At 49.0% G+C, this 21,146-nt stretch overlaps 1 protein-coding gene across 3 annotated transcripts in view; it reads right to left on the reverse strand.

The window, feature by feature from the left end:
• AMOTL1 (angiomotin like 1) overlaps positions 1-21,146 on the reverse strand; it is a 94,110-nt gene that overhangs the window by 46,139 nt on the left and 26,825 nt on the right. For 2 of the 3 annotated variants that reach the window (XM_026109190.2, XM_064505114.1), the window contains 2 exons: positions 9,624-9,773; positions 5,707-6,616 (listed from right to left, as the gene is read on the reverse strand). In XM_026109190.2, coding sequence (XP_025964975.2) covers positions 5,707-6,616; positions 9,624-9,773 — 1,060 coding nt within the window. Of the gene's footprint in view, positions 1-5,706; positions 6,617-9,623; positions 9,774-21,146 lie in introns of those variants that run through there. The other variant, XM_026109191.2, reaches the window with a different exon arrangement.

Here is a 21,146-nt window from a genome sequence, read left to right on the forward strand (position 1 = left end):
ATTAAGGGCTCCAGGCTCCATCTATGGAAAGTGTCAAAGAAAAGAGGAGGTTACCTGAGCATGCTGTTAAGCATCAACAGGTGGGACACGTATCTGATAACAGACGACTCCTCATCATACCTGACAAAGCTATTGCAAAATCCAAACCAGTAACTAGAAAATACAGACTAAAACTAAGATGCAAATCTTTGCCAGAAATGGCAATTAGCTAGTGGAACAAGTCTGTAAAGGCTGTGATGGATTCTCCAGCAGGAGAATGTTTTAATCATCAGGACTGAATGTTTTGCAACCTGGAATTAATTCAGGGTGTCATGCAAAAGACTAAATTTGATTATTTCAAAGTCCTAGTAGCTAAAAATCTGTGCCTCTCTGAACATGCACCTAAGGAAAGTTAGTAAAGACATCATTCAAGAATAGCTACATTCTAGAAGCTAGCATCTAGGAAAGGAAAGGTTTTTTTAAAGATTATTACACTTGGCCAACATAAAGCATTCAGAAGTCATGAGTCAGGGCCCCAAGCATCATGTGACATCCTTAAAAATAATGATATTTTAAAACAAGAATAAATATTGGTTTCTTTTCTATTTGTCTTCTGGTTTTCGGCCTTTTAAGCTTCAGGCTTCAAGCTCTGCTTTTCAATCATGATATCCAAAAAGCAGAGGTCACTAAATCTGATTTATGTGAAAGCTGAGATTCCTGCAGCATCATGTGACTCTAAGCGGTCTTCAGGAAAATACCAAATATCTGGAGATTTACAGTAAAGTTGGGAGATTTGGCAACAGCGATTATAAAGGCAGTGTTCACTTAAAAGCCAGCCACTTGCAAAAAATAAAAAAATAAAAATCACACCAAAAAAGCAAGTTCAGCAGCAGCTGCAGTTATTCCATCCCCTTCAACAACTCCCTGCCAATATTTGTGGGTTTCTACCCACATTTTCCTCATCACACGATGACTAGGGAGGAGAGGGGGGATTACTGACTGTAGGTCTTTTCCATCCCTCATATTCATGGGTTCCTCTTCCAGATCAAGCTGCTTTGTGCTTTGCCCCTCTCTGTCATGAAAGGGGAAAAGCCTTTTGCATGGTACCTGTCCTGAGGGTGTCCAGATGGGCCAGGGACAGGTATGACATGTCCAGAAGAGAGGAAGGGACATGCTGTGGTATGTGATTGCCACATGACCATGGGTAAAGCTCTATTTAGATTAGCTTCTTTCCTTCCCCACCTCCAGGACCTCCCAACTTGATAAAAGTTGGAAATTCTCACCTCAAAGAAGAAAAAAAGCATCTCCGAACCCTACTCTTCCATTAACATTATGAAAATGGGTAGACCCCAACTTCATCTCTTATCAACATCTTCCTTCCCAGCCAAACAACAGTCTTTCCAGAGTCCAGTTAATTGGGAAAACTCTGAGCAATGGCAGAGGCATGGAAAAGCTGCTGTCCACTGGTTCATGTTCGGAAGTAACCGGACAGCATAACACAGCCCCACGGCTCTCCTCTAGGGATGTTTAGAGGATGTCTCCCAGATTGGGCTTCTCACTCATTTAATTGCAGCTTCTTCACAACTTCACGGGGAGGTATGATGAGTCCTCCAGGCAGAGACGCAGCTAACACCACCAGACAGCTAATCTATCTTAACACTCTCGATACAGACGAGTACTTGGGGAACAGGCAATTTTGTGAAATTGCATTTTCACCAAGAGCTTTCTAGACCTGGACGAGTCTGTCCTGCGAATCACACAATGAAGCCCTAGAGCACGTTGGCTTTTGTTTAATGGAGCTGCACAAAAAGCCTTGCTGAAACGCACTCACAGAGCTGGAGAAATGAAAAGTGATGAGCACACAGGGATTACAGCCACTTTCTAAAAGCTTTTGTCACCCAAATCTTCCCTGATAACAAGGCTGTAAGGGGAACCTGCAGTCCGTGGGGCCAGTTATAAGCTGGGGCATAGCACAGGAGGAAAAAACAAACCAATCCTTACCAATTAAGAACAAATCTGGATAATGCCAGTGCTGAGTATTTTGTTGTGCTCAGCCATTTGCTGTAAAAAGTTGGTGTCACTGTATCAAAAAACGATCACACAAGGAAGCCCAAGATGAGGAGGAAGACCACCACTTAGCCAGTGAGACCGAGTGCCTCACTTCCCAACAGCCACACGTTCCCCATCCACGGCCGTTCTGCAGAGCAACGGCACAAGATTGGCGGAGCACAAGTGTAAATTCAAAGTATCCCTACCGAGTTGTGGCCCGTGAATGACAAGCTTCAGGCTGTACGTGAGCAACCCTGCTGCTAGCAGGAGTTACAGCCCACCACATAGCCAGCAGGAACAGTGAGGCAGGAAACATCCCCCCAGATCCAGGCACTGCGGGAAAGGAATGAGAAGAGGCCTGAAAACCCCTGTCTGCAAACCATGACCAGACCTACTGCTCTGCTTCCTCCCGGGAGGATTCAGAAAATGAACTGAGGCGCACAGGCACATTACAGACCATGAGAGAGGAGGACAAAATGGGGCTGGACAGGCAACCTGGCTCCCGAGCGAAGCTCACAGCAGGCAGGCAGGGGGACGGCTCCCCAGCTGGCCATGCTGTGCCATGGAGAGGTGACAGCCCACACATGCCACCAGGAAACCCAGCTGTGCACCTCTCGAAATGGCTGGGGGCACATTCGCAAAGGCAAACGTGAGTCCGGAGGGCAAAGTGACCCTCCGCTGGCAGACAGAGAGCAGCTCTTCCCTGGGGTAATCCCAAGCACCTACAGTCTGCCTTATAGAAAGCATAAGAAAGACCATATTCCTCAGGCTAAATCTAGCTTTGGTAAATAACCTGCTCCCCAGCCAGGGAAACATCCTGACCAGCTGCTGGAGATGCACCTAGAAGAAAGAGAAGCCCTGAGTTTTTCTTTAAAAGTCTGCAAATTCAAGAGTCTCTGCTCCCTCTGCTGCAAACGGGCTCCCTCCAGAGCACCTGCATGCAGCGCGAGGGGTATTTCTCCTTGGTTGTGCAAAAAAAAAGAATACGCCCTGATGGCGAGCATCCACTTGGCAGTGGCATTGGAGGGCCAAACTGCGATGCCCTCCCGGGGATAAGCCGCATCTCCACCATGAGCCGAGAGGACCTTTCTCCCCGCCGCCACTGGCATCATCGAGGCAATGGAAAGGGTGGTGGCTGCTGGCATAAAAGGCCTCACCAATGTCCAGGGACAACTCAGGCTCAGCCATGCTTCCCGGGTACCTGGGAGAGGTTTGCAAACCGCCCCGAAGGATTTCTCACCCAGCGTCACTCCCGGTTTGCCGCAGGAGGCAACGCGGCCTGGCCGGTGTTAGACACGCAGCGCGGCGCACCGGGCTGCGCAAGGATATTCAAACAGACTCAGCAGAACACGGCCTTTGGTTATTGAATCAGCATTTTTCAAGAGCTATAAAAAATCAGACCAGCTCCTTTTACGCAGTACTTAATCTGTTTGGGGGCTGAACTGTTTGTTAGCATACTGAATTACTGCAGGAATCCCGTCAGGCTTCCCGAGAGCACAGCCTCAACTTGACCCCCCTAGAGTCAAGTTCGTATAGCTGTTCCTCAGCATAAACAGAGATTTTCGCTTAGCTCTTAAAAATATCATTTTGCTCTGAAAAATTACACAAACTCCAGACAGCGAATGCTGGCAATCAAAACACGTTTCGTTGGAGGAAGGCCAATAGCGTTCCCTGGCCGGAGGGACGGTGCGGCGGGCGGCAGCATGGGTGCCCTCGCAGAGTGAGAGTGGAGCTCGTGCCTGGTGACCCACCACTCTTCCCTCCACTTGTCACAGACATTTTCACAGCAATATTCGCCAGAGCGACTCTCTGAACCTGCCCGTTTGGGAACAAAACCGGAATTTTTCCAAGCGCCAAAAGTCACAATATTCACTCTCTGGTTTTATGCCTCGAAAGTTTCGGAAAGGGAGAGCTGGGGCTGGGAACGGAGGCAGCTGCTCCACCTCTTCTCCGTGCCTGGGCTGTGGCAAAAAAAATGCAAATTGCACCAAAAGGCAAAGCCTACAAAACCTGTGGAGATTTGGGGGTCAATAAAGGCCTAATTAGACAACTTCAAAAACAGAAAACACTGACATCCACGTGAGGTGACCCAAGCCTGCCAAATCCAGCAAGGCTGGCAAAATATTGCTCCAAGAGGTCAGAGTGGTGGGATGAAACAGAGGAACATTTAAATTCATGTTCAGCAGGAAAAACACCTTACTGGAGCGGTCCCCTCGCCCACGGCACGATCCCGCTGCGGGCCGCTGGCGACCCGCTAAGTCGCGCATGGGGCCAGCCTCTGCCTTCACATCCGAGCAGGCAAATCTCAGCGGGATCTGAGGCGTTTGGCAGAATCCTAGCAGCTTTCAGGAATCAGCTCACAGGAAGTAAACACTCCAGATTATTTTTAATGCGCTTGGAATAAAACCTGCTCTCATGCAGAGGCCCAGCACAAGGGGCCAAGCACCATAAAAGTCCCGTGGAAGCTTTGTTTGGAAGATTTAAGTAGGACATAAGTGATGTATATACTTTATATAGCTCTCTTTGTGAAAGGAAGAATTTCACCTTACCAGTGAAAGTATCATCTAGTAACAAGGAAGGCCTGAAATAGCAAGACGCCTCTTTATCTCAGAACCAAGCTTTAAATGTGGTTTTCTAATTTTTCTAGTTTGATGTGTTGAAGATCTTGAGGATATGGGGCTTAGGTGAAATTAGAAATCACAGAAGTAGCATTTTGCACTCTCAGATAAAATACTCTAGGTCAAACCTTGTTTCTAAAATATTTTTCTTCTGTGTGAATTACAAAATATGAAAATCAGAGTTCTGCAGAGGTCCAGCATGGTGCTTCATTTCACCACTGAAATGCAGGACTAGACCATGAACTGGACTGTAGTTTAACTGGATAAATATGAACATCTCTGGCTTTTCATGCAAGAAGAAATTAAGACAGATTGTGAAACTGAGAACTTTTGCATATAATATGCATTTTCTAAGTTTTATGAAGGTTCAAAAATGACCAGTGACTGGCCCAGGTTTTACTCTCTGTCATAGCCAGGCAAACCAAAGAAACTCAAGTCCTCTCAGCACATACAGCCGTGACTGAGCACGACCGACACCTTGGTACACCTAAAGAGATGGCATCTGATAGATTACAGCCCTGATGTTCTGCCACAGAGTGCAAAAAACATCTCAGAATGGGAATAAATTACATTTACTTCTACTCACAGACTTGTTTATACTATCAGGAGGTATGAAGTCACCACAGCGTAAATGAGGTTCAAGCTCACAGGAAATATGCTCATATAAGACCAAAAAGCTGCAGAAGTCAACTGGAGTTTGGCTGTTTGCTGTGAGTACGGAATCAGGCCCATGCATCTCCGGTCAGATCTGAGCTTTCACCTTTTAGAAGACAATTATTTATGGCACGTACTGGATATTTTTAGAAATGCCAGCCCTGGGGAAATTTGATGCAACCTGACTCCTGAGCTGAAACTGTTTCATGAGAAAAAATGCCCAAAGAGTAACACACTCTGTTTTCTGGAGTTAGGAGAACTTTTTGTTCACCTTCAAATTTTACAAGTCGATTTAAGAAAGCAACCACATCACCTGCTTCAAAACAGCCACAACTTAAGCGTAAAAAACCATCGAGCCGAGGAGGACGTAGGAAACCAAGGAGTAAACCCGGGAAGCCAGAGTTACCTGGTGACCCCGTACTCGGGAGGCGGCTGGTATCTAACGACGGCGACTTCGGTCCGGGCCGGCTGGGGAGCCGCGTAGGAGGGTTTGAGAACATCCTGCACCATCGCCGCGTGCTGGTCGCCGAAGAAGAGCCCGTGCTCGGGCGCCTTGCTGACAGGGGCCACCGCCTGCTTGGCTTTGTAGGGGTACTCGGGCGGCGGGCCCCGTGGGTCCATGCCCTTTGCAGGCGCCGGGGCCGGCGGCGGTGCTGCCGCTTTGAACCCTTTGCTGCTCCCTGAGGTAGGCGGGTGTTGCTTAGCACCGTTTCTCTCCAGCGAGAGCTGCATTATCCTCTCGCTTAGCGAGCGGACGTGACCCTGCTTGAGCTCCTTCAGCGCTTCGTCCTTATGCGCTTGCCCGCTGTTGGCCCGGTTCACCGTCGCTCTCCCTTCAGTCCTGGACTTCTGACTGGACACGCCAGCGACGTAAAAGCCCGGGCCAACCGCTCCAGGCTGCTGGCCTCGGAAGAACTGCGACTGGGCCTTGGCCTCCTCGTAAGTGGGCAGCTCTTCGTTGTTCTGCTGGGGCTGCACGGCCCGCGCCTGCTTCTCCATCACCGTATTGTCCCCCTGGTGCTCCTGCCCCTGAGGTTCCTGGCGGGCCGACTGCTGGAGCATTTGTGGCTCTTCTTGTGCGAGGTTTTCTGTGGAAGAGAGAGTGCTGGTAGTGCTGTTGGAGGGCCCTGCGCTCCCCGTGGCCTGGTGCTGAATTGCCAGCAGGTTCATGTTCTCGTTGGGGTTGCCATACCTCAGCTGCTCCTGGATCAGGCGCTGCAGTACCGTGCCCGCGGCCGCCTCCTCCGACCCTCGCATCTCCACCTCTGAGAGCCGGAGGAAATTGGGAGGGTGCAAGGTGCAGAGCGGTTCCTCGGCTAGGGAGAAAGAGAGGAGAGGCACGGTTTAGCACTTTCAGGAAGCCTTGCACCTGCGGAGAAGGTGTTTTGGTTCCTGGTTGGGGTGCAGCTGAGTTTTGGCCACCTACAAATGAGTCCAAGCTGGCCAGATGGAGGGGTGGTCCTGCCGTTCCTCCTCCTGGCTCCTGCCCTCCCAAGCCCTCTCACCTCTCTTTCCAAGGATGCCCCCCAGGGTCTCTTTAAGAGCAGAGAGGATGTGTTCAAAGGAGGGATAAAAACCATGGAGCTATTCCCTTTCCTCCAAAGCTTTTCAGCACTTCTCCATACTCAACCCCTGCCCCCTTCACTGGTGCCAGCCCCCTGCCTCAGCTGCATCCCTTATTCTATTCACAATAAGCCCCTAGAAACATATCCCCATCCCCTCCCCAGCCTTCCCCTCAATAAATCCTCAATATCCCCTCGATATGCTCCGTGCACCAATCGCAAACCCATGGCTCTAAACTCCCTCCCTAGAGACACAGGCAGTTTCAGAGGGAAATTCAATCCATTCTAAGATAGGAACCTAGTATGAATTGGGTAAATCACTCCCTGGAAATGCCTTTCATGGATTACAGAGGCAGCCTACATGGTGATACTAAATGAGATGCTAGATTTTTGATAGCCAAAGATAGATGAGTTGCATACCCTCCAAAGTGCACTGCATGCCACAATGCAGTAAAATGTAGTATGCCTCACAGAAAAACTTTGAAATGATACTGAAAATAAAAGAGTTCTAAAAGCGTAATCAAAGAGGAGTCCGTGCTTGGGCATTTCGTTTTAGTACAGCAATTTCCCTTCTGGCTAATGCTATTTCTAAATGAGTCAATACTACCTTGCGCTGCGTGAGTACAAGGAAGATGTTAGGGCCATAGATACAACACCAACATCTTAAAAACGGCACAGACAGATTAGATAAAAAGCTGTAGCACAGACTACTGAAATAATTCAGAGGTGATGGTACAAGTTTTGCACCCAAGGCAATCATGTTTAAGTAAACCCACAAGCCCTGCAAGCTCCATTTGTGTGGCACAAACTATTGAGTGATTCTGCAATCTGCAATGAGGCTGCACAGGTTGGGCATGGGTGCCAAATATTACTTGGATTCCTGTTCCCTCTTCCAACGCACCCCCACTGGTTTCTTGGGCTTTATAACCTGCAGAAAGTGATAGATGCAGTGGCGCTTGCCTGGAGCTAAGCATCTAATGACATACAGGCAATGCCGGGAGGCCAGGATCCCTCTAGCCTCGAATCCTCCAGGCGCTCCCAACCCAGCTAGGTGTAACACGTCTCTATGAAAGGCACCTGAGGCCAAGAGGGGTACTCACAGACCCCGGTGCAGACAAAAGGGAGATTAAGCCCTCTGCTTTGGACAGAGTCCTCACATTTCCCTAGGCAAGGAGGTGCTGTTTTGAGTTCAGTTTTTGAGGTCATTCTTGGCAACCTTACTTCTCTATCCTGCTGTTTCCAATTCTCAAAGGAGTTCTTCAGAAGTACTTACATTTGTTTTTTGGCATTTGAAACTAGTTAAAAAGCAAACTTTCTCTTGAGATCTGGTATTTCCCTGAGGTTTCAATTGTTGTTGCACATGCTCTGGGATAACTTATATACAACCCGGTTGCCAGAGAAGAAGAACAGCCTTTGGCTCTTAACTATGAGAATAGGTCATTTCCACTAACGTTTTTGTGGCAAAGGCTTAAAGATGATTGTGGGGCTCTGGGGGGAGGGATATTCCCAGGCTGCCTCATTACACACCTGCCTTACAAACAACACCTCTCCTCTACTTTCCCTCGGACAACAGTGCCTGCCCATCCTCCTGAGTGGCTGGATGTGGGGACCACAGCCCAGCTGCCAGGTTTCCGCGCGTCTGTCATCTTGGTGGGGTGGTGTGCAGGAGCTGGGACGGTGTGCACGAGTCAGGACAGGGCCAGCCTGCAGCTCGCCCTCAGGCAGCACTCGTGACACCTGAAAGCCATGCTGAGCACTGCCAGGGCACGCTGCTGGCAGACCCCTACATGGAGGATGCCAAGAGCTGGGCTCTCCATCGCCGGGAACACAGGGAAATACTGTCTGGGCCAGGCTGAGGTGGCAAGTCAAAGTCTAATCACAGCCAGAGGTTTTAATTAGGGTATAGGCATCAACTTAATACTCCGCTGGCAAGTAAAGGCTGTGCTCTCCTGCTTTCCATAGAGCTGGCCTGCAAGCAGAGGAGTGGTACAGCACTAAAATACATTCCTGTCCCCACTGCAAATGGCAGCTGTCCCACTGACATCTGAAAATCACTGATGGCTATGTTTTTTTGAGCCAACAAGATGCACAGAGACACACACACATTTACCTATCTGCCCAATAGCCAAGTATGCATCTAATTTATATGCCACCGCAGTTACAGCTAACTATTACGGCTTTATTCACATTACAGTACTGCACAGAAGCCTCATCATACTGGACATTTTTGCAGACTTGCAGTACAAAATCTCTCTCACGTACGAGAAAGTTCACAGTCTAGGTTACAAGAACACGACTGAGGTGAGCCTGGGGAAAGTGGCAATGACAGTGCCATAGTCAAGACAGTTCTTTATCACACACCGTGAAGATTTGCACTCCTGCCCTGTTGGCATCCTTATATTTGGGAGATATGACATAGTTGCCGGTTTTTGAGGACTGATCTCAGTGTGCCTTCCACCAGGTGCCTGCAGTTCTGCTCCTTTGGCAAAGAGCTATGGACCTTGGTCCAGCTGTTCAGTGCAGAGCAACCAGGTCCTGAAGGACAGGCAGAAATGGTGCATCCTCCACAAGCACAGGTGAAAAATGTTGCTGGATCCTAACACTGAAGTCAAAAACTCCTTTGACTCTACTGGGGGTGAGGAGCTGGCCTACCGTGCTTTAAGTGTTATTTGTAAATGGTCTAAACTGTTCAATTTATGTTCAAGGAAAAACACAGAAGTAAATGTGACGGGTTGGTATGCAAGTGTGGCCACCCACTTACCAGCTTGCTCTTTAGCACCACTGATTGCTTCAGCTGTTAACGGAGAAACTTCATGCCTGCCAGCAAACAACTGGTGATCCGGGTAAAGAAAGCCAGTGTCTTCCAGTATCTGGGCTGGGCTGGTAGGCTTGTAACAAACAGATGGGGAGCCTGTAAGAAAGAAAAATGAGATGTCAACAAATAAACCAACTGAATGAAAAAATATGAAGCCATGACCTGGGACAGAAGCCCAAAATAATTTTCTTGGTGCAGCTAGGTGAGCTGAGAAGCTCTGCTGGGGCCACCCAGACAAATGCCTTTGCTATCCTCACCACCCTAATAATACATTAACTGTGATGAATGAGCGGCAGCCACCAAGTCACCAGTGCTGCTTCATGCACTGATTCAGCCTAGCTGTCAAGTTCCCCAGTCCAGGTACTACGCAAGCCTAACCCAGCCTAGCTTATGAAAGTTGGTAGTGACAAGTTCACAAATTATGGTATGGCCCCAGAACAAGAATCCAATAGAGTGAGAGTAAAACTGAAAGACGCTGCGGGTAAAAAGAAGGAAAGAAGGAGAGCTGAGAACCCAGTAGCACGTTCAATAGCAGCTGAAATCTGTGAGAGGCTTTACCTCAAAATCCACTCACTCATGAACAATTGTTCAGTAACACAGAAAATTACTGGGACACAAAATGCAGCCAACACTATCAAGAGAGAAAGTTTATAAATCATTTTGTCCAGATGTTCTTAATATGGTAAAGAGAGGATGTAGCTGGAGAACCACAGAAATATCTCAGGCTGACTGACTCCCAGCATCGGATTCACATGCCCTAACTTAGGCATCTAATAGACATCTAAGACTTGAACTAGTCACCCCAGGCTCCCTTCATAACCAGTGAGTAGAAACAGGCTCTCCTGGAGCCTGCTGTCAGGGCTGTTTGTCTCTGGAGGTGTCTATTTTAACAAGTGCCTTCAAAATGCGTCACAGCAATATTAAGATAGGAACAGCATTCACCCCACGTTCACCTCCACTCATCTCTGCCTTCCCTGCTTCCTGCTCCTTTTTCTGAGCACTTCCGCAGCCTTCAAAACCAAAGGCTCTGAGGACAAGGACCGTGGACGCGAGCATCTCCTCGCCCTGAGTTCACCCTCGAGCACCCAGGACACAGCAGAACTGTTCATTTACCCTCCTGGTTCCCTATTTTAGACCAATAGATGGCTATCAACCTCCAACATGGACCTACTTGGGCAGAAGGCAGAGGACCCTAGAGGTGGTGGCCTTGGAGGAGCACATGTACATCATGGTGGGGCAGGAGGCCCATCAACATGGGGCCTGGGTAATGGAAAAGCACATTTTCCAACACAGTGGTACTGGCAACCCCAAGCTCTGCAGGATACACTATCAGCCACGGATGACCCAGAACGATTAATCTTGACTGTGGCTGGCGTTCAGGCCAACTGCGTACTCACTACAATATATTACACTGGGATGTTGCTTTGCTCTCTATTTGCCTTATGAATCATCACTAAAGTCAATGCCCCTGTGCTGAGTAGGGCAGCAGGGCTGCAACGAGGGATAGGGTCTAGCCCTCCCTCTTTACAAGCATGAAGATGATGATATGATTTTCTTCTGTGCCCAGAGGAGAGGAAAGAGGCATTTCTGTGAAATGTTAATGAATTCTTCACTTTATTATTCATATTATGCATGAATCTGTATAGCAGTTATCTATATTTAGAGAGCAAGAGGGAAAGATTGCTCAATTGAGCAGATAAAGCCAAATATGTTTGACAAAATTAGCATGGTAGACTGTTCTGGAGTTTGTGCTGATGATGATGCAGACCCAAGAAAAATCTCAAAAGTCTTAATTTCCGACATTATTATTGTATTCTTCTACAAAATAATATTAAAGGTACCATTCCCTGCTCCTTCACACACAGAGTCCTGCTTTCGAATCACAAATTCTGTATGAAACAAAATAGTTTTGATCCCAGGCTCGTTTTATGAATAAAAGCTAAATACTGCGGTAGAACAAAGAAAATCCACATGCACAAGGAAGACAAACTGTTTCAAGTAGTACAGGCAACCTAAATAGCCGGCAATTACCAGTTAGGCTGCACTACTCACCAAATGGAATTTAAAAGAAAGAAACCATTAATAAATTTTTGCTTTCTTTTATTTGCTTTCTGGGTTTTGAGTCAGAAGGTACCCTCAGGTCATGTCTTCAAATCCTCCTAGATGCAAAAATGGAGAATAAAGATGTGTTTTTCTGTAATAATAGCAGAATTTCTCAACTAACAGCTTCTCTTTGGGGGCTGGGGCTGTAGCACAGCAATAATGTAAAATCTTGTACTAAAATTGCAAGGACTGGTAAATGCAATCATCTGTCAAATTGCTCAGTTTCAGATCTCTATTATACCAGAGCGAAAACCAAGTGGCTCCAACCCAGGCAGAAATCCTTCCACTTTGCTTGTGTCGCTGTTACACTGTAATGATGTTTTATGTTCATTCACTGTAGGTTTTAATAAAATGCCAGGTTTAATTGGCACAGGAAACCCACTTATGTGTAAAACAGATAACAGTTGCTGAAAGATCAGTGCTCAGGGCATGGCTGTAATCCAGACGGTGCACAATAATCCGAAACCTGAAAGCTTACTGAAGCTTCGTGAGCCATTTCAGAGCAAGGACAAGGCTTTTCTCTCTTTCCACTTGCTCTTACAGGAGCATCAGAAAACCGAGTTCCCTCCCCTGGAGGTGTAGGGGCTGCCCACACCGAGCAAGGCGAAGCCCGCGCTCTCTCCCACGGCGGCAGGCCCCTCCGGCAGGATTTGCTAGCTCGGGCTGGAACCGGCTCCCTTCGGCGCAATTATGTGTGTCTTGGGCCACTGCAGCAGCAGGTTATCTTCCACGCTGAAAAAACAAACCGAATACAGCAGCATTGCTGGGAAGGAAAATAAAACCAGGAAAGCAGAGCAACGGATGTGGCAAGAGTTTATTTTCCAGCCCTGGCTCACACTCTGCCTTTTGCTTTCCACTGCATTGAAAGAGGCCTTTTCATTCTTTCCCTCTTGTTTCATCAATCGGTCATTTGTTCTGCAATCATCCGACGAGCAGGGCGAGAGGCGCTTGCCTCACTACAATGTTTGAAAATTGCAACGCGGGATAAAAAGGAAGTGGTTCCTGTCTGGGACTGCAAGTGTGAGACAAAAGCTTGGGTGGACGAGCAGAGCGAGAGCAACCATCAGAGGAATAACGCGGGAGAAGGAGCGGACTCCTCTTACTAACATTATAGCAGGTTATCATGGACTTCCTCTGATCGAGCCTGCACTGCACTCGGCGCTGCACAAACACATGTCGTGCCAAGGGCTCTGCTGCTGGGACAGACCTGTTCACTTTCAGTGGCGAGAACTAGTAGTTCACAGTAGATTATCTCTCCTGTATCTGGACAACCCTCTTTCTGGAGAAGTCTCAGGCAAGGAACGCAGACCTTTTTGCTGGGTGCAACACACCTAGGACCAGTCAATAAGCTCTGGAAGAATTCAGACACCAACCACCAAACAGAGCACAGGACACCGCTGCCAATGCGACGGGAAGGCAGCAGCAGAGCAGAGGACAGCCAGCGACAAAGCACGCGGGCTGGGATGTGAACCATTACAACGTACCCTCCAGGGACCAGACTAGAGCCCAGAAGTTAGAAAACAAAGCTTTCACTTTCCACGAAGCTACATGCCATCCAGCAGAGAAATACCGACAACACACAGGAGCAGCTTGGAGAAAACTAAGTCACAGAGGTCTTTTCTCTACAATAAGACCTCAGTAGGCTAAATACAGGAACAGGTCTCCATCCACCAAATATCCTTGTAGAGCTGTAGCAAAAGACAGTATGTCAGACACTGCTGAGACACAAGTCTTGTGTGGTAACCACAACCTGAGGGCAGCACCGGGGACAAAACCGAAGGCCATGCAGAGGAGCAGAACCTCAAGAGACCGAGGCATGGCCAGGATGCCTTAGAAAGAGCCACAAGCCATATCCAACCTGACACAGGAGCAAGGCCCAAGGCCAACAGGATGTCCCCCACCAAAAAACAGTCACCAAAAGCATCTCCAGCACAACCCACAGCAGGAGACTGGTTTTCAGGCTAATTTGAAGACCAAACAGGCCAAGTGGGAAAAAAAACACGGCCTTGAAATTAGTATTGGCACCAAAGATGTCCTGGCACTGGAGGTGTCAAAAGCTGCAGAGCACTAGGAAGGAGAGCAGAGCTGGCAGAAGGAAAGCCTGCGAAGAGCTCCAGGGACTCACTCTGCATTCACATGGTGGGAACACTACTGGTCTGTGTGTAACAGCACAGAGCAAACACAAGCCAGATACTTGTTTCCCGAGCTGGCAAAAGATTATACCACCCCTCACTTATTACCTTTGGGTGGATGAAACACCCCAGATACCCAGCTGAGGGCCGTTTCAGTGACATATACTGCTACTGGGCTGCCAAAATCAGTCCTTTCCTAATTTCCATAAGGGAGAAGGCCCTCCCACAACCGTGACCCTGGCAGGGCTGCATCAGAGAGATGGCACGTGGCCCAAAAGTCACACCTATTTCTGCGGCTAACGCAGGGACTTCCTGCCGCCGGCTGGGAATTCCCTCCCAGCCTTCGCCACCGCCGATGCTACTCTAAAAACAGGCGCTGCTCCGAGGAGCTGACTCAGCGGAGCCACATCCTCCAGCCGGGACCCGGGAGGGAGGCCTGCGGCTGTCCCACCCTTTCCTTCCCACCGCTCTGAGCCCCTTTGTTTTCTCCCGCCAGCCAACACGGTGCTATAGCCTAGCACAACCGCGACGGCCAAATGAACAGGGCCCTTCATGAGCAGCGTTTCTGCAGCTAGGGAAACAGCAGTGCTGCTCCTGCTTTGTTTTATCCTCCATCAGCAGAGGAAACAGAGACATGAGGGGACACTGCCAAGGAGAGCAGATGACGGACGCTTTCCTCTGCCACAGATGCTCTGCAAGGCTCAGCCGAGGACCAGACCTCCCTCCTGATCCTGGGGTAGGAAGCAGCTGAGGCAGCGCAGGATGGCTGCAGCCTGGCCAGAAGGTCACCATGTCTCCCACAAGAAGAAGAAAGGCTCATTCTGCCCCTTCCTCCTGGGAAAGTCCTTCTGCCTTGCCCAGAGGAGCCTTGGGAAGAAGTGGCACATCTTCCACAATGTTTCCTCCAAGAAAGGCACCTTCGAGCACATGAATCCCCTGTGCTCCATAGTCAGAGAGCCCTAGGGATCTGAAGAAAGGGCTCATCTGCTGCAACACCTTTGCACAGAATCAGGAGAGAAGATACTTTACCAACAGAATTTCTTACTTATTTCTTATAACAAAGGTCACCTGAGAAAAGCCAAGGCCAGCAACATGCCATCACTTTGCTGTCCTGTTGAAGAATAGCCTACCAAATGCAAAAGTTCCTGAGTTTATAGTGTTCAGAGTCTAAGGCCTGGAACAGGCCATATACATCAACATCACATACTTGCTGAGATGCTTGGGTGAGACGCATAGTTGTCTCAGGTTCCTTCTACAGTCAAATAAGAGAGATCATCATCTTCATGGATAGACTCTACGGTCTGAGCCACCTCCTTGGGCATCCATCTCTCTCCACGGACTACATAGGGAGCCCAGGGTGAAAACTCTGCTAAGTTAAGGCACTGCACATAGGCACTGTGGAGAAGATGCAGTTTAGACTGAATCCTCCTCCTAGCAAAGCTCATGCTGCAGTGGGATGTTGCTCTGCACAGAAAATGCTGAGAGTCTCTCTTTCTCCAACATGCCCTTAACCTGGCCAATTGCATTTGCATCACATTCACTGAAAATATTATAAAATAACACTTTAAATTCATTTAAAGATAAATTCAGGAGCTGTGTTGTGTTAATGAAATGGCATGGTTTTATGGAAACCCATTGGTTCAATCAGTCAAAAATTGTCTATGTAACTGTTTCAGTTCCCTTACAAATAATGCAAACACTTGCTAACTATGAACATGAAATGCTGAGAAAAAACCTTAGCTAAAGAGTCAACGCTATATCCGACTTCTCTGAATAGTTATGGTAATGCAATTCAGTACTGCATGCAATTTTCATCTGTTTACTGGGCGACTCTGGGAGGGAATTGGCTCTTATTGCCTTTTCCCTGTGCTATTCTCACTCCTCTTTTTTATAGTTCTGTGGGTGCCAGGCATAACTTCCCGTGGTGAGCTCTGGGATGGAGCATCTTTCTCCAAAGGCACCAGCATCTGGCAACCTGGCAGACCCGGCGCTCTGCTGGCAGCTGTGCATTTGCTGTGGGATCTGTCACATGCCTGAGCTGCTGATAGGTTTTCTAAGCGCACTTGTGAGCCTGAGCACAGTTTATTTTTGATTCCAAGGAATGTGCACGTGAAGGACTCATCATAAAAAAATTCCTCAGTAATTGGAGTGTACTTTTCCCACCGTAGACGCACATGGCCAAATCCTGCAGCCTGGTTGAAGAGGCAGGTCTGGACGCTGAACGGCAGAGCAGCGCTCCCACTGCCATTGTCTTGGCTACAAAAATCAGCATACAGGCCAGCAGTGGTCAACCGCCGTGTCTCTGCTTTGCTGCCCTCCACGAGCTGCTTCAGGAATACAAATGCCTCAACTCCTATTACTATACACCAAGTCTTGCCATTCGAATATATGAAGATACCAGAAGGAGGAAAGTCCAACATTTGAACCCACAGCAATCCTAGACATGCACAACACCGGCCATCAGCGCTTCCAAGCACCAGCCTGCAGGGAACAAGCCCATCCTGTACCCGATAACGCAGCCGAGCCAGCCCGTTTGCATGGGCTTCGCTTGGGCCAACGTGCGCAGGCAGCTCCGCGCGCTGGCACGTGCTGCCGACTATCCCGTGCTACACGCTTCACTTAAAGAATCACATAGAGACGGGACCTACTACGCTCACTCAGGCTGTATCTATACTAGTAACTTAAATAGAGCCTGGGCATGTTCTCTGCCGATAGGACATCCTTGCCTACACTGTTAAATTGTCACCGTCCCTGGCAGGATTTTGGCCGGTGCCAACTATTCCTTACCCGGGGCAGCTCCGGGTAGAGCGGGATAGGGATAGTGTGCAAAGTAGGAAGATAGGGACAGTGCAGAAGCAGGCAGAGGCCAGGGACCTTTGCCAAGACCACGCACACAGCTGCAGTAGCCAGCTGCAACCTCTTCTCTGGATAGCTCTGGAGATGGAGGGGTGCCCCAGAGCCCCGGCACCCTCCTGGGGCACCAGTTTCTACCCATACCCAGTCTGAACCTCCCAAGCTGCAAATGAGTGCCGCGGCCCCTTGTTTTATCACCTGCCAAGAAGAGCTTGGCCCCATCGTCTTCGCAGGTGCCCTTCAAGGGGTGCAGGCTGTTACACACCCCGCAGCCTCCTCCGCGACGGCACGTGATTTCAGGCAGAGGCATGGGCTGTGCCTACCTCCGACAGCGATAAATCCTGCCGTGCACTAAACAAGTCGCTGAACAAATATGCCGATACATTTTGGGATCGACCAAATTCCTGAACTAGGATCCAAACTAGCCAACAGATACTACGTTTTAAGTTGCCACATATCCAGTGTCTGCCACCCTGAGCTCTGTAGGACATTTTCACATTTCTGGCCTGATTCAGTCTTTGCTGAATTCAGCAGTGGCACAGGCCCTCCCTGCTGCACCATTACCACCCCTCTCATACCTTCTTGCTTGATAGAAATTTGTTTTCCTCTGAGATAAACGTGTGTTATGCCTTACAGAAGGACACACATTATCCCAAGGGATTATTACACAGCAGTGTAATTCACCTGAATATTCATAACTATTTTAATGAATCATTTACTAAGATTAATGCAAACGAGCCAGCAAGGACCCAGAGACAGCGGAGCAATTTTTAAATATTTCCTGTTTCTGACGGGATTTTGAAGGGGATCTCAAACAAAGCCTCACGGGAACCTCACTGCTGCAGCGCGGCAGGAAAGCCCCCTTTTTGGAGCAACAGCAGCCCCCCCAAGAAGCAGATTTCCTCCCCAAAGCCAGCGCGGCAGCTAGGCAGGCTACCTGGAATAGAAGGTTTCCTATGTCCAAGTTACTGTTAGAAATAAATAAATAAGTAAAGAGACTGTGAGGTCTGTAGCTTGAGGGATATAGGCAGAAACAGCTCTCCCTGGGCTATGCAGCTTGCAGGGGTAAATCACCGGCTTGACGCCGCGCCGGGGAGCCGGGGCAATGCGCTCTGCCGGTGCAGCCATGTGTGCCGTGTCCCGGCCCGCCAGCTGCCAGCGCTGCGGGAGCGCCGCCAGCCCTGCTGATAAGGACCTGCACCACGAGGGCTAAACCAGACTCCCGGGCCTGAACCACGGTTATTTCCAAGCATTGCCACACTTACCTGCAAATGCTACACAACTCTGCGTGTCCGGGCGGCATGCAAGCGCGCGCATGCAGGCACATGCATGAGAAATCTCTCGTCTTCAGAAAAACGTAAAAAAATGCTACTTCTGCAAAGATAATTTCTGCAATGTGCTACTACTTAGAGGTAACACACCAAGGCAAAACGAGGTGGTGAGCTGCTGTATTGCACAGCTCTCGCCCCCACGCTTCCGCCGTGCCGGTGCCGCCGCGGGGCTCGTTCGAGGCGCAGCCCGTGTCTACGGCCCTGCTCTCCCCTCAGCGTCCCCCGCGCAGTACGTTCATCCCGAGCCCCAGCCCCAAAGAAAAGCAGGTATTTGAGGAGAAACGCCTTCCCCACTTGTACTGCACTGACCAAACGGTGCTAGCGAGGCTGAGGTGTTTCAAGTATCGTCCAAAGCAATCATTTGAAATTAAAAAATAAGTAAGTCAGCTTTACACTTTCCTATAAACTCTTCTGCGGTTTGCACAGAAGGTCCAAAAACGACAGAACAAAAATGACATCGTTTCAAAGTCCACATCTGCCTTTCTGTCTCGTAGCCAAGCCAGAGAGGAATATAAATACCTTGTTCCAGATTTAAAATATTTTCTCTCTCCCGTTGCTGCACAAAAATCTCAAGTCAACAAGAAAGGAAAATAATTGTTTAAGGGAAACAATGCAACGATGATCAAAGTGCTCCGAGTGCAGGAGGGGTTGTCCTAGGGCCGGGCCACAAATTCCCAAGGGCAGACCATGAATCCCTGCTTGTAAAGCGCCTCAGCTCCCGGCCTCCAGCGTCAGCCTCCATCCGCTTGCTTTATGGCCCATGAATCTGCCTCTCTCTCCAGAGCAGCAGCCCAGCTGTGAGCGGGAGGACTGCTCTACCCCAGCCACATGGCCACTCTCCGAGGGGTATGAGAAAGATTTGAGTTTTCTTAGGCTCAGGAAAAAAATTAACTCAAGTGTCCTTTTTCTTGGTTAAGTTCTCTAACCACTTGGTCTTGCATGTGAAAAGCAGACCTCACTTCCAACACTGCCCCAAAGGATGCCTTAGGAAGAGCGACCCTCGCTCCGTTCCTCCTACGGGTTCCCGCAGGCCCCTGTCCTCCAGGCTGGGTTACGACTCGTTTGCGATCCTGGCTCCAAAGAAGAGCGGGTGGTGACCAGGTTCCCACTGTCTGGCTGTAGGCAACTCCCCAACATCCGTGCAGGTTTGCTCGGTCACTTCAGAGGTAGCTAATTCACTCCTGCGCACTGTAACTCCACGCAGGAGCCACAAATCGGCTGCCAGAGCTTCCGAGCCCAGAGAGCATCCAACGATCACCACTCAAATTATTTTCACAGTAAGAGAACAACATCTTGCAGGACAGAAAGCCAATCACGGTAACGAACAACAGATGTGAGCAAACGTAACATCTCATCTTCCACATTAAAGCCCAGGAGCTACCACATCTGAAACCTGAAATGTGCGTCGCCCCCTGTGCCGGGAAGATTTACCAGCCTGAAACGTCCTCCTGGAGCGTGGTGGGGAGATGTCCAGGGGATGCTTCCCTATTCCCTTGGCCGGGAACAGCCCCCTGGAGTCTCAGTCTTCAGCCAGGGGCCCGTCATCGCGCCCTCCAAAAAGCGCCTCGCTGGAAAAGCACCGAACGCGGGAGCCTGTCTGGACAACGAGAAAAGGCAACGAAGGAAGCCAAACCCCGTCTCTTCCAAGGTATCACACTAGCGCATCCAAACTTAAATGCATAGAAGGATGAGCACCTTCTGTGTAAGTTTAGCCTAATCCACTTATTTTCATCTACACTTCCCCTCAGCAAAAAAACAAAGCAACTGAGCACAAAGCTCCAAACAAAGCAACGCAAGCACGCTTTGAAAGCGGCTCCCGAATCTGGCAGGAGATCACATGGATGCCGGGAAGAGCGAGGCCAAGCCTGCCTGCCCGGGAGATCCCCGCCGGGCTCCCGACCGAGAGCAGGCGCGCACCCACCGCGGGCCGCCACGGCCGGCACCCGTTGCACCGCCGCGACAACCTCCTGGCTTCGTCCGCCTTCCCAGCCTCCGGGAGGACCGCCGCAGGACACGGGGGCTGAGCACCCCGCGCGGGCGATAACGCCGGCACAGCGCCGGCAGGGCGGCTGCGAGGGCTGCCTGCCGGGGACGATGCTCCTGAATCAGTAATTTAAATTTCTCCTTTGATCAAAGTGCCAGTGGCCCGACTACAACTTACGTCAGTGTTGCTGTTTGGAGATAAAAAGTTAAGTATTATGCAGAGTCGAAAGGGAAGAAACTCCCTTGAAAAGAGTAAAATATAACGGCTGACACAGAGCTTGCAAATCAGAGCAACACTTCCAACGCAGCCGCACCGGTTTGTCAGTATGGAGAAGAGTCTGGAGACATTTTCATTACACCGTAAACTCTGATTACCGAGACATAAAAAAACTCTTTTCTTCCAAAACATGACACAAATTCTCAGGGAAGGAGAATATTTTTTAAAGTGAAAAAAAATCAGTTATCAACCAGCTACAATGTACAGACAAGACATTTGGAAACTTCAAATTTAAGGTATGATTAACTATGCTGCACTTACTGCCTTTAAAAATTATCACATTACAGAAAAGCACCGGCACGATCAATGTCACTTGGATATTTAAGTCCTTCTATTAATTAAACAGAGGAGTGAAATAGGACCTAAGACTGCCAGGACTCTGTGGATCATTAAGTCTAGTTCCTTGTTATTTCAAGCAACCATATTATAAAAGTCCCTTCTGGAAGTGAGCACGCTGCATTTTAAAAATAGGGTTTTTTGCCCCAATTCCGCCCATTGAGAGGCTGTGGCAGAACCTCGCTCCTCCGATACGCACAAGCGTTCGTCTAGTTTCCCGCTCGCAGTCACTGCCATTGCTCTTTATCCATGTGTTTTTCTGCCAGTGGTGTCCTTTAGGTTAAATAGCTTTCTCCCTGAGTCATTCCCACAAACTCGCAAGCGTACAAAGGAGTCTGGGATAAGGGCAGAACAAAAATAGTACAAAGACTGTACAGTATTTTTTAACGGAAAATGCAAGCATTGCACTCTATCTTATATACCATCCTTCACATTTCTGCTTTTTTTTTTTTCC

The sequence above is a fragment of the Dromaius novaehollandiae genome, chromosome 1 (assembly GCF_036370855.1).
Source record: "Dromaius novaehollandiae isolate bDroNov1 chromosome 1, bDroNov1.hap1, whole genome shotgun sequence".
NCBI classification, from domain to species: domain Eukaryota; kingdom Metazoa; phylum Chordata; class Aves; order Casuariiformes; family Dromaiidae; genus Dromaius; species Dromaius novaehollandiae.